The sequence below is a fragment of the Neolamprologus brichardi genome, chromosome 1 (genome assembly GCF_056152115.1).
Source record: "Neolamprologus brichardi isolate AB-2024 chromosome 1, ASM5615211v1, whole genome shotgun sequence".
Classification (NCBI taxonomy): Eukaryota; Metazoa; Chordata; class Actinopteri; order Cichliformes; family Cichlidae; genus Neolamprologus; species Neolamprologus brichardi.
The window spans coordinates 10,050,197-10,064,089 of NC_142104.1; the positions used below are offsets into that span (position 1 = coordinate 10,050,197).

Sequence of the window (13,893 nt, forward strand, 5' to 3'; positions counted from 1 at the left end):
TTAATTAAACACATAGTCTTCCAGTAACCTCTTGTCATTTTGCCCTCCAGGACCATAGCTAATTTGTGTAGAATAGAAACTGGAAAGGGGAACGAGTGGGGGTGGGAGGAATTTTCATCTTTGCAAAATGCTCCTACAAAGGAATTAAAAGGGAAAACACACAATTTTCACGAGAGTTTAAGGAGATCACACTCTATTCTTCTCTTTCAAAAAGCCCGTAGTATTGTAAGTGTAGTTTCGAATGTTATGAACCTATATCAGATGATTGTAACCACAAGCACCAGCCCCCATTATGTTATCAAAGCAGTGGAAGATAGTCTGGCCATGAAGCTAATCCCTGATGTATTTTTAGTCACAACTGACTGATGAAGTGAAATTACTACATCAGTGATAAAACGGGACTCTCTCAAAAGCTTATACAAGCAGCAACTGAGAGAGCTCTTTAAGCTTCTGCGAATCTAAATGAGCCTTTACAGCAGTGGTGAAGAATATGACAATATGGTAAAGATGACTAGTGGTGAAATTAAGATAACGATACATTATGTATCGATAATATGCTGAAAGGATCATTTCTACTATGAAGTTCAGTTTCATTGTGCCAGTGGGCCAGCTTAAAATATATAGCAATCTGATTTCATTTATTCATAAAAACTAAAAAAAAAAAAATTAAATAAAAAAGGAGAAAATCTATCACCAATTTTGTGATACAAAAAATGTCTTTTTTTTTAAGTTCACAATGATGCCAAATAGAATTACACTTATTGTACAAAGTATAATATTCCTCTTTGTGTATATGCCATTTCGGTGCATATGCACATGTATATGAGAGCCATTAGGAGGGGCAGTGACACACCCAGCCTCTTATAAAGGCCCCTGTCACTGAAAGAGATCAGAAGCAGGCTGTGAAATCCAGCTAATAGTCATTATGGGATGCTGGTCCCTGCACACTCTGTACCTGCTTGCCAAGGCGGCTCCATCACACTTCATATTTGCATTGTGTCATCTTATCAGCATTCACCCAGACAGAGGACAGATCTCATTGCAGAATGACAGCTGCATTACTAATATCAATAAATAAGACTGAGGGGAAAAAAGTAGAATTAGATGTCTGTCACTCCAAACAATAAAATAAAAAATAACTAAAATAAAAACCACACACACACACACAAATCCTACAACAGCACAAAAATTTAGATACAACCATGCGACACTAAAAATAGCTGTAAAAATAATATTTTCCCCTGATGTAAAATTTATGTCCAAAATCTTTGTAGAGGACCTCAGCATGTGGTGCCCACCCCCCTGTTCCAAGCGGCGAAGAAGAGTGAACTCTTAAGAACCCTGTGTGCTCAGTCACTTCTGGGCCCATGCAGTCAATAAGGCTATTTCTGATCTCCGGATGGCTAGGGTTTCAAAGCCTGTTTAAATGGGCTCCCACAAAGCCGGAAGCACCAACCTCAGTCTTCTCCCTTCCTGTCTTTCTCCCTCTCTTTTTCCCCCTCTCTTCCCCCCCCCCCTTTCTTTTTCTAAATACTGAGAGGGAGCTCAGCTTGCCTTTCCCCTTGCTAAAGAGAAAGGGGAAAGAGGAGCAGGCGGGGGGTGGTGGGGGTCCTCCCCTTCCACATGCACGGTGGTGAGGAAAGACAGGGAAGCGCAGGGTCAGGGCTCCCAGTGCTAAGCTGTGAAAGGCAAACGTTTGGCAGAGTAATTACACGCCGCACTGCTCTGGGAGTGATTAGTGATAGTTGTCTGTTCAAAGTGTTTGGAGCTCACAGCCTTTATGGGCTACGCTTGCCTTCCCTTTGCTTAATGTTTAGATTGCATTTGCATCAGGAAGAGAGTTGCATGTGTCAACATAAACAGTGTGCCTATGAAGCTCACCGAGTGTGCACTTGCTTATCTTGCTTATTATATTATTATCCAGGAAAGACTGTTACATTATTGTGGCGTACAGCTCACAGTTTATCTGTGTTGCTTGAGTTATCCAGGACTGAATTATAATTTGCCATTCATAGGCCAAAAGGCTTGTGTTTTGAGCTTTTATTTATTCATTTATTTTTTTTTTTTTAAACAAACAAACAAAAAATTCTGGTTGGAACCTTCTGTTAAATGTCTCAACTTGGTGCAACAAAATCCTCTGTTTTCACCAGTCAGATGATACTGAACTGCACTGCAATCAGCATGCTCAGGTGGTATAGCCCAACCTGCCGGCCTTTGATGCCCTTGCTGTGTTTATGTTCGCTAGCCATTCTGCTCCAGCACAGTCTGCAGATGTGACTGCAAGCGGTAAGGTGAGCTGCAACACTCCAGAGTAGCGTCCACTTGTAAAGCATACCCTGACAGAGGGTGTGGCAAGAGAAGAACAAATAACAGGATCAGAAGTGGAATTAGCAGTTTAATAATATTAGCATCAGACATGTTTCAGTAATCATTCCAGAAAACTGAACTCATTTTTTTGTCAAATGAAAGAACTGTCAGATTTAACTTATCAGTGACAGCATTGCGCGCAAACTATTCCCTTTCTTCAATTGCTATCATTTACTATATTTTTAAAGTAGAAAAAAAAGCTCTGGCTCCTGGACAGGAAATCTTTCTTTCATTTTATCCCACTGAAAATGTAAGGTATACTTAGAAAGGTTTTTTAATCCTACTTATATTTTTTGAGGCCTTAAAAATACCTGAACAAATCAGAATCATATTTATCAAAGGGATGATAGGTATCATTTTTCAACACCTTCTGAACTTAATCCCAACACAGGGGCCAGCTAACAGAGGCTTGATACCTGGGTGGCAAAGAAGAGTAGAAACAAACACAGCCGTGGAAAGAAAAGGAAATACCTAAGGGACTTTCTGGGATTGGTGAAGAGGTAAGACAGTACCTGTAGTGCAATCCCTTCCAAATCTGCACCAGGTGTCAGGCATTAAGGAGAGCATCTCCGCTTTGGATTTCCACGTCTGGCTCAATAACCCAGGGCAGTGTGTCAGATGTCGGACAAAATGGTTACTTTCCAAGAAGAAGAGGAGGTAGAAGAAAAGAGAGAACTGAGGCACGGTGTGTTACAGAGGACGATTCTGCTGACAAATATAGATTTGCATCTTATCTAACTTTTTTTCTTAAGTATATTATATACCCATATGTGGCAGTAATTTCAGGATTTTGCAATGATTCTCGTCAGTGTCTGACATTTAAATATTCAATTACGCATGAAATTTCTCTCATATCACTAAAATTGCAACGAGACAATAAAATATGGGCAGCAGAACTGAACACTGCATTTTAATGAGTTAAGATAGATTAAGGATTATAATACACTGTTATCCCACTGAGACTTTCGGTTAACTACAAAGACAACCATGCACTGCCTAATACAAAGAACGATAGCTTGACATTAATATTACATTCTTAATAATGAAGACAAGTTCTAAATTGAATACCTAGCAACTTCTCAATTTAAAGCAAGTAAGCATTTTGCAAGTGCAATTGTCCTGAAACAAAACAGTGACAGCAGACTTCTTAAGTACCAAGAGAGCGAGAGCAACATAGAGCCATGTTGGCATTGTTGTTTCCGCAGATTATACATGACACACCGAATAAAAGGGACTGATTGTAAGATGTTTAAATGTATCAGAGGCATGGGAGAGGAAACTTAATACCTCAGCATTGGGAGATGGAGAATGCGACCGGGCACGTGCGGAATGCAGAGTGGCAGGAGGAAAGCAGCAATCTAAATTTCTAATGCTGAGGATGTTTCCCATTCCGTGTTTATGAAACATGGCTACCGGGACTACAAAGGTAAGAGGATACAGCATCAAAGCCTGCCCTGACAAAAACAAAAAAGCAACAATGCTGCAGTGGAATGCACGACAGAACATAATACTCCACCTCCTCCTTCTCCTCTCCCCTAAGCAGTCTCATTTGATTACAGTGTAGCAGGCCCCAAATCAACCCCTTAGTCCCAGTTCTCACTCCCCGCTGGTGCTGTGAGTAGGAGGTAGAACACAACTTGCCAAAGTGGCTGGGAAGGAGATGAGGAGAGGTGATGTCGTGGAGGAGAATCTCACATTCGGAGAACAAAAGAACACGGCAACGGGTAAGCCAAGGTGTCCGCGGCAGGGGTGGAAAGTGGCTGTCATCTCGAGTCTGGTGACTGAGGCAGAGACTGCATGTCTGATGACGACGAGGCAATGTATCGTTTACAGGCTCCCTCAGCAGAAGCCCCTTGCATGTCCGTCTCCAGCCACAGAGTTCGCCCTCTACTTAAAGCAACAAGAGTCAGGCTCAGCATTACAAGCCTATTAAAAGATACTTTTAATTATGCCCTGCTCTCCCGGGATCACTTCTTCCATGAACTCTGTGTTTCTTTGGCATGTGCACTTAGGAATGGCATAACCAGAAGCACGTGTTGTTTTCTCCCTCCAATTAAAGGGCATGTTGACAGATTAAGGCTGCTTCTGGTTTGTGCTCCACTAACGCGTTTAGGGAAGATGATGAACGTGGAGGGGGGAGGATGGGGGCTTGAAGAGAGAGAAAGAGAAAGACAGATAGAGAGAGAGGGACTGATATAAGAGAAAAGGAGAGAAAGAACATGCACATGAACCCTGAGGGATTAATGTGTTTACATTACCTGGGCTGTGATCTATCACCAACCTCGTCAACTTCTATTATGCATCACATACATAAGCAAGCAACAGACCTGGGAGCCCCTGCAACTCACTCATACTATTTCAATTGGATTAAGTCAGTGCAAATATCTAGGGCACAGCTCCCACACTGTGGTTTTAGCATTCTAGTTGTCATTTGATTTGTATGTTGTATCAGTTTACCTTTGTAAAGGTGACACAGAAATGCCTCCTACGTGTCTCCAGAGCTTTTAAGTAACATGAGTCTTGGATTATTGCCATATGGCACCTATAGTACCTTCACCATAAACATGCTATTTAGCCATAGATCTAATAAGAAGCGAGTCAAGTATGGACACTCTCAGATCATGAATCAAAATACACAGGAAAAGTTGAATGTTGAGTGTGTTGATTCACCATCTGAATGAGGTGTATTTAGTCCCAGCTGTGCATGCAGGTCTGCAAAATACTCAGTTGGAGAGGTTCAGCATCACTGCAGTGAAGTCTGCAACAGGGCTCATATTCACACTCAGGCTTCATTATATCCAATCAATATTCATTTACTCACTGAGCCTATTGACTCATTTCTGAAGTAATACTTCAGGTCATTCGTCTTGTCATGGAACAGGGGGAATTATCTCTTTTATACCAACCCCCATTTGGAGAACGAAGTATGGGTTGAGTCTGGATACACCCTATGGATACAACTGTAAATAAATATTTTTGATAAAACACAGAAAAATCAATGGGTGCTTCCTGTGATCCATCTCAAGCGAATCAATCATCATCTGCGCAGCTGGCAGTGTATTGCAGGAGGATGGCGTGGCAGTGAGAGAGGGGTGTAATCTTCGTCTGATATCTCTCATTTTGGAATCGCTTCCCATAATAGGGTCATCATTTCATCACTTAGCCAATCCAGAGGCCTGCCATTCAGCCTTGCGGGGATCGTGGGGAGTAGGGAGAAGAGGGGGGAGCTGATATACCCCATCAGGAGGAAACCGAAGACACACACACACTCTCGCTCCATACATCTTCATTCAGGTCAATAAAAGAAAAAGAGATCACAAGAACAGAAAGGAGATCAAAAAATAGATTCTCTCCCCTGAAAGCCATATTGAATTATTGTGCTTCATGTAAATTGTATGATTATTAAAGTCAAATCAACCCATCGAATCATGGGCATCAGTTTGTGTGAGGAAAAGTGGTGATACTAAGTAAAACATTAAGGGATTCTATCTCGAATAAAAAGCCCGGGAATAGCAGCAATGCAGCATATTTAAAAACTATAAGAGAGTTAAAAAACTGATAAATGATTACAGTTCTATAAACACAGAACTGACTTTTTGAGTATATATCCGCCTGTGTTTTAATTATTGTTTCAAAATGTGAAAAAGGTTATTTAACTTAAGCTGTATTTGCAAGTGTGCTTGTGTGTTTGAAGGTTAGGGTGCATTTCACTGACTGCTTGGTGACTTCATCAACATGGATCTGGGATTCAAAAACAAAAACAAAGAGTCAATTATTATTTTTTTAATTCATTTAGGAAAAATAACACCAAGAACAGCAACTTTTTAAGAGTGAATTGGGCATTAAAAAAGGAATAACAATTTTAGTCATGCTTATCACTTATATAACACTTTAAGAAATATGGAAATTTACAGTTCTATAATGCAAAACTAATAATAGCCAATCAAATGCTAGTTGTTTAGTCGAGAGCTAGTGCACATATGTTTAATCATTTAACAACCCTCCCTTTTGAGGAAAAAAAAAAAAAAAAGCAAGGTCAAAAATAAATTACATCCATTATTTGCAGCAGATCTCCCCACAGCATTTGGAGCGAAAACTGTTTTGAATTTCAATTGGCTTCCAAGTGGCAAAAGCCCTCAGCTAATACATCAAAGAAAAATTGGTGTCAACTAATCGGTTTAGGACACAGATTTAGAATGGTTAAAAATCCCATGAATACTTCAAGCATTTTTCTGTATACCACTAAAGGCTTGGGAGCAGTACAGCTGACCTTGTGCGCTCCAGAAACCTGTCTGCCACTCGACATTAACTGACTGTTTAACGCACCCAGCCACGCAATTAGTCCGCCACAACGCATAATGTTGTGTAATAATAGCTTCTATATCCAATTTAGATTACGCTTGCTCCCTCAGGCATTTTAAGTGGCATGCATCATCTTTCATTCAATTCTTCTTTGCCACTTAAAAACGTTTCCATGCGTCAAAACGGAGGCAGTTCACTCAGGGGGGAAAGAGGAAGAAGAAGAAGTGATAGCGAATAGGAAGAGACAAAGTCAAATAATATCAGAATAATTAAAATATAAATGAAGATTAAACCCAGACTATTGCGAACATTTGCGTAGTTCAAATACCTTTTCGCATTAAAAAAACACACACAAATGAACAAAACTGTACTCACCTATACCTCCTCCTTTATCGGAGCAGTGCTGAGAGGCGGTAGCAGTTGCCATAACCCTACTCCTATTATAGGCTCCGTGATCTCAAATTATGGGTCCTCCTCCTACTTCAGAGAGCAACTCTGAACCAGAACGCATTAAGGAGGACACATGACACAGACCCTTCATCCTAGGCCCTCAAAACTTTTTTCCCCTATATCTTATGAAATAAATAGGTAAGTAAATATTTCGGGATGAAACAACCCACAAGGCACAATATTCCAGTTATGGGAATTTTATAGCTCGTGGCACACAATCACTCCGCTATTAAATACATTTACGTCTCTAATAAGGAGGCTGTTTAACGCTGCTGCTTTATTTTAACTTTAACGTAAATTAAAAAACAAATATATACATATGTATATTAATATCAGCTGTTATTATGAGAAAAGTTTCAATAATTACTTGAGTGGCTAATCACTACAGGGCGATGTGAAACTAGGGCTCATGGTATCACTGTCATCTGATTAGGCTATACTGTAGGATCGCTTTGTGTATCCATCTTTCTCTTTTTTCCCCTCTTTCTCTCCCTCGTAAGTCTGAGTCTTCTCCCACTGTACCACCGTCATCATTCTTTGCTCTCTAGAGGTTTTCGGAACGTAAGAAACACGTGACAATATGTGCACACACACTCTTTAGCAGCGCCTACAGCGATCCCTTTCGGCTTATCTGAGACTTGAACTGGAAAGTCACCAGAATGAGAATGGGCTTTTAGATGTTTGAAACATACTAAACAAAATAATAAAATTCAGCTCATATTTTGAATCCAAGTTAGTATTCCATACTTGTGAAAGAACGACATTTATGTCCCAATAATAATAATATTAATAATAATAATAATCACCGTTAATTATTATATTTAATAATGATGCCTGGACTTATCTTTATTAAATATGTTTAAATATATTTAACTAATTAACGATAAAAGCGGTACATTAAACACTGTTTATCTGTTTTCAGGAACAGAAATGCATCTACGGCGATCAAATGAGTTTGTCCGGTGAGATTCGGTGCACTTGGCACTGTTCTGCCCTGGTTTGAAGGTTCATGAGTTTCTGGCAGTGTAGCTTATCCGACTGGTTCATTTCAGGATAATTTGCAAAAAAAATACAATAAAATAAGCAAATAGCCGTGATCACGGAGTGGACGACCACGCGTTCACAATTAAAACATAAAACCGTCGACATGATAAAAAATAATAATAATAATTCTCACCTACAAAACTATTCTCACACAGTTGTCGCTCGAGGACAATTTGCGCCATCTTACTTTTACTTTTGTCACAGTTACCAACGCAACAATCGTCGTGCGTTAGAAAGTCGACTTGCACAACTGTAGTAATCCATTTGAAACCCCCAACTGCCGATTTTAATGCAAGGCGCACGGAGATCGCGGGGCGTCAGTCTGTTGATTTAACGCAAATATGTGAAATGAGGACGTTTTTAAGCACAAAGAAAGAATAACAAAAAAGAGAGCACTGCGGTGGACCGTCTTTTTTAATTCCTGCCGGTATCTTGCGAGCCCATATCCTGGCATACAACAGCCGACTTGTTATTGATCAACTGTGAAAGTGACGGCTTCCTATTTGGAAGAAAAAGAAGAAAGTTGGGAGTTGACAGACTCGCATGGTGTCGCCATCCAAAGGGGGGGCTGCAAGGCGCACTTGAGACTTACAGCAACAAGCCTTGTTAAAGAAGAAAAAATAGAGAAATAGAGAATGAGAAGGGTTGTTAGTTAACGCAACGGAAAGGAGGGGGTGTTAGAGAGAAGAGAGAGAGGGAGAGAGAGAGAGAGAGACCATGGGTTTGGGCAGAGTTGTGGTTACCCAGCATAAGCTCGCCTTTTCCTTCTGTGACTACACCCCGAGAGGAGGAGCGTAGAGTGCAGCGTAGTAGGCGTCAGGATCCTCAATTTCCAACTTAGCATCTTGGCAGGACATTTTCCCAAGCAAAGCCCCCGTCCGACTGGCAAAGAAAAAAATAATAATAAAAACTTCTGCATGGGCATGAGAGCGAGGATTCAACTCCGATAAGGGAGCAGCAGAAAACAAAACAAGACCAAACCTCCGGCGGACAGTGGCTGACTGGCTGACTGGCAGCGACCAAAAAATCCACCCAATATCCAAGCTTATTTTCATCTAAAAAATTACTTTTTGCCTTGACAATTGCCATTTAGAAGGGGGGGAGACAGCGGGCTGCAGATACAGCTCTATGCGCTCCGACATCAGCGCATGAGAAAATAAAGGGGGGAAAGTGCACAAGTTAGGTGGCTTATACTCTCCAGACTCCAGCATGGCATATCCTCAGGGCTACTTGTACCAGCCGTCCGCTTCATTAGCCCTGTATTCGTGCCCCGCGTACAGCACCAGTGTTATATCGGGACCCAGAACCGAGGAACTTGGGAGATCCTCTTCGGGATCTGCGTTTGCGCCATATGCCGGATCTACCGCGTTCACCAGCGCCTCGCCAGGCTACAACTCCCACTTGCCATATAATGCAGACGCGGCGGCAGCTGCCACGTTCACCTCATATGTGGTGAGTACACTAAAGGTGATTATTCAGTCTAATAGGTAGAAAAAGCGAGGGGAATTAACTCGTTATAGAACCCTTAGGTGTGTGTTGCGCAGTCGGAATCAAGCCATTGAGAAGAAATGTGCGTCACAGAAAAGTACGTGGATAGAAAAGTAGAGATTTTCATGTCCAGAAAAGATACTTCTGAGTAAATGCAAGTAATCCAAAAAAAGGTCGCGTACTGTTATGGCTTTGAAATTAATAGTAGTTTTTAATAGATTAGGCAATGTCTTGCCGAAGCTTCTAAGCTCCGAACGAAACGGACGGCAGCTTACATCGCTGCGTTTCTTTCTTGTCCATTAGTTGGTCCAAATATAAAACTTAAATAGTAAAACTTGCGGGGAAGAAAAGACTAAAAACAATTTTATTTAATTGTCTCCTATTCCCTGTGAGCGATCTCTTACCACGTAAGTAATTCATATTTGTTTTATAGGCCCATTTGCTACTGCTTAAAGATTGATCGCTGTTTAACAGGCAAGAAAAAAGAATTTTAGGGCCACCGCGCATAATGTTTTTATGTTATTCTAATCGGAAAATGTTCTATTTCAGTAGCAACAGCAATAATCACATCGCGTTAACATAAAGAAAACAAAAATTAAAATAGAATAAAAATAAATAAAAAAATAAATAAATAACACCGAAGCACGAATCCCATTTCAAATATCCAATTAAGTTCAAAACCATTCCATAAACATTGACTCCATACTCGAACCGCTGGATTAAAGCCAGTGCACCCTTGCGCGATTACGAGTATGTGCTTGCGTGACCATTCGTGCGCGTGTTTATGTGTGGAGTCGTGCACGTGTGTTTACGTTTGTGTGCCGCAAGTCCTTCTAAGTATTTTGCAGCAGTTTAAAGAATAACAGAACTTTTGCACACTTTCTCGTTTTTATTACAGAGTTCTCCCTATGACCACACTACGGGCATGGCGGGCTCGATAGGATACCATCCTTACGCAGCACCCTTGGGCACCTACCCTTACGGTGATCCAGCATACCGTAAAAATGCAACCCGGGACGCCACCGCCACCCTGAAGGCCTGGCTCAACGAGCACCGCAAAAATCCCTACCCCACCAAGGGCGAAAAGATAATGCTGGCCATCATCACCAAAATGACCCTCACCCAGGTGTCAACCTGGTTCGCCAACGCCAGGAGGAGGCTAAAGAAGGAGAACAAAATGACCTGGACTCCTCGGAACCGGAGCGAGGACGAGGAGGAGGACGAAAATATCGATCTGGAGAAAAACGACGACGACGAGCCAAACAAGCCCACAGATAAGGGAGACTCCACAGACACGGAAGCAGGTCGGTGGTGCAGAAAAAAAAAGGGGGCAAAAAAAAAATCATCAATTTTTCATCGCAGTCTTTCCACTCAGGGTGCAAAATTGATTGCTGGTTAATGGTTGTATATTATTTATAATGGGACAATTGCTTTAAATAATAATCACCTTGAACTCCCCTCGTTTGACTTCTCAGGGGCTGAAATTGCTGGTGACGCAAAGTATTTAGCAGTCAATTTATCTTTAACTGCATAATAAGGCTGCAGCCGGTGAATTGAGCTGGTATTCGGCTACAGTTGTACAAACGCTTCTTATCATCGCAAAAGCTATTTTGATACTTGCAATACATTTAATCGGTGTAGTGAATGCTCAGACTTTAATAAACTCATAAGTCATAATTATTGGGGGGGAGTTCATTTTCCTTTTTAGGCTTTTACATGTTTATGAGAACATTTTATAGCACAATTATAATTTGCAAGAGAAACGTGCAAAGGTACCCAAATATTTTTTTTGCACACCCACTTTCAGTTTGCATCTGTGTTTAATTGCTTGATAATCATCTGAAACACATGCTAGAGTTTTACGAACATTTTAATGCTTATTTGGAAGTAACTGTGGTCTCCTTGTGTGTGTGTGTGTGTGTGTGTGTGCTTTAGATCACAAACTTCTTAACCCAGGGGACATAGGCTGTGACAGATTTAAAGAAGAAAACCATAGCAAAGACACGGATCACCTTCTGAGTGACACGGAGTTAAAAGACCAGGAGGAGCGGACTACAGAGTTGTTGCCGGATTCTGCGAAACCAACCACGTCGTCTCCTTCAGCGATGCCCCGGGGGAACCAGCTTGCGCAACAAGACAAGCCGTCAGATTTGAGCCATGCATCGGGTACGGTCACCAGCAACGTGACCTCTGTTATCCACTCGCCCCCCTCTGCTCCTAAACCCAAACTCTGGTCCCTTGCGGAAATCGCCACGTCCTCAGACAGGTGTAAGGGCAGCGGCGAGGTGTCACAGTCTTGCCCTGGTTTGGGTCAGAGCACTGTAATAGGCACTAGCGCTTCTCCATCACGATCATCCCCTCAGTGCCCGCTCCCCAACAGCACAGTCCTATCCAGGCCTCTGTACTACACCTCCGCTTTCTACCCTGGCTACACGAACTATGGTGGCAGTTTTGGACACCTTCACAGTAACCACGGCTCGGTAACCACGGGCTCCACGGCACATTTCAATGGATTAAACCAGACTGTGTTAAATAGAGCTGAGGCTTTGGTAAGGGAGAGCCAGAAAGTCAGAGGCCAAACGCAGGTAGATCTTTGTAAAGAATCCCCTTATGAACTAAAGAAAGGTATGTCGAACATTTAATACCTGAATATTTTCCACTCACTACGGACATTTATTTATTTTGGTTGCATTAAAAAAAAAAAGATAAGAAAAAAAGAGCAACGGTGAAGCAAATTCTGAGAACAGTTATTTTCTGAGTAAATGCTTATCCTCGTTTTTTTTTTAAGTTTTGAATGGTTAATCTTAAAATGTAACAAGAATGGTCTTAATCGCTGCAGCCGCCTGAGTCTATTTGTATTAAAGACTAACATGTATATTTAATGTAGCATTTTTGTATTTAAAATGGACAACACACTATCTTTGAAGTAAATTATGGATAAAAAATATATATATATTTGTGAAGCGATTATTTTGGGGGGGATGCAGTTGGTAATGCCTGATACGTGTCTAAAATGCTTAACTGTCAGTTAATCTGTGCGAAGATATAATTCAATTTATCACCGTGACAGATGTTTCAACGGTAATTATTAAAAAAAAACCATGGCAACGAGATCTCTGGCGAACTTGAAACAAAAAAGGGGCCTGCAAAAAAAGAAGAAAAAAAAAAGAAAAAGGAAAAAAAAAGGATGTTGGAATATCTGACATAAAGAGCCGTTTTATTTTGGCACATTTTCATAGAGTTTCAACGAATGAAAAAAAAGAACGATTCGAGCAAAACACTTACAGTTTAATCTGAGACTTGTGTCTTTTTTTCTTTTCTTGGAAATGCACACAAGGCCTCATTTTTTCCCCTTTTCTTGAGCAGACTTCTAAATGTGGACATTGATATAATAACAATACCAAGGACCACTCATTTAACCCAATTACCTCCCGTGTTTTATGCAGAGCAATCAGGTGGTGAACTCCGTAATGAGCTCGATTTTATGCCAAATTTAGACCTCATTGCTATTTTCCAAAGGCGTGGCAAAGCTGTTAAAAGGGACGCGGCGATGCATTTAGAACATACTGCCCTATTATATATCATTAATGGAGAGCCTCTTTAATAGCGCGTTAGATGTGAAACATTAGTTTGAAGTAAAGCGAGAATGCTGTCATGCACACAGCAGATGCAGAAGGATATTATGATAGCGTGTAGCCTGTAGCAAGGCACTGCTCGCTAACTCTTCCAACTTCTGCAGGTAGGTGTCACACTTGCTCCTAATTTCAGGGGGGACTCGGCTAATCCGTCACAGAGACCCATCCCCGATCAAATGGCCCGGTGGAAGAAAAAAAAGGAAAAGAAAAAAGAAAGGGGAAAAAAAAAGAAAGAAGTGAAGCCAATGGCCACATACAATTGTCACAGTTATTTTAAGGATTATAGCTAATTTGAAGGAAATTTGGCAAGCGGCTATACAAAAAATAACAATAACAACAACAACAACAATAATAATAATAATAATAATACATACATACCTAAACTACATTAAGAACACAAATGAAGAAAAAATTACTTTTATAAAATGCAATACAATTTTTTCAAACGTTTTTTTTAATTTTTTGAAATCAAAGATGGAACTGTGTAGAAGAAAAAATAACTTAATAAGAAGAAAAAAGTTATTTTTTGTGATGATGATTATATCATTATTATTATTACTAATATTATTATTATTGTTATGTATTGGAACGGTTCTATACCAAACAT

At 40.7% G+C, this 13,893-nt stretch overlaps 1 protein-coding gene and 1 long non-coding RNA gene across 2 annotated transcripts in view; one reads left to right on the forward strand and one right to left on the reverse strand.

Annotated features, from left to right (window-relative positions):
* The window catches only part of LOC102783536 (uncharacterized), a 163,254-nt gene that overhangs the window by 26,599 nt on the left and 122,762 nt on the right, over positions 1-13,893 (reverse strand). The gene's annotated exons all lie outside the window — the stretch shown is intronic.
* irx5a (iroquois homeobox 5a) lies at positions 8,798-12,528 on the forward strand. Its single transcript, XM_006779792.3, has 3 exons — positions 8,798-9,615; positions 10,550-10,955; positions 11,587-12,528. Exons 1-3 carry the CDS (start codon positions 9,373-9,375, stop codon positions 12,291-12,293), a joined length of 1,356 nt encoding a protein of 451 aa, XP_006779855.1. The 5' UTR covers positions 8,798-9,372; the 3' UTR covers positions 12,294-12,528.

Excerpts from the sequence above, each read along its gene's own strand:
- irx5a (XM_006779792.3), top strand. The coding sequence starts at position 9,373 with ATGGCATATCCTCAGGGCTACTTGTACCAGCCGTCCGCTTCATTAGCC. Across the intron at positions 9,616-10,549 it reads CCACGTTCACCTCATATGTG|AGTTCTCCCTATGACCACAC; the intron begins GTGAGTACACTA and ends TTTTTATTACAG. Across the intron at positions 10,956-11,586 it reads CTCCACAGACACGGAAGCAG|ATCACAAACTTCTTAACCCA; the intron begins GTCGGTGGTGCA and ends TGTGTGCTTTAG.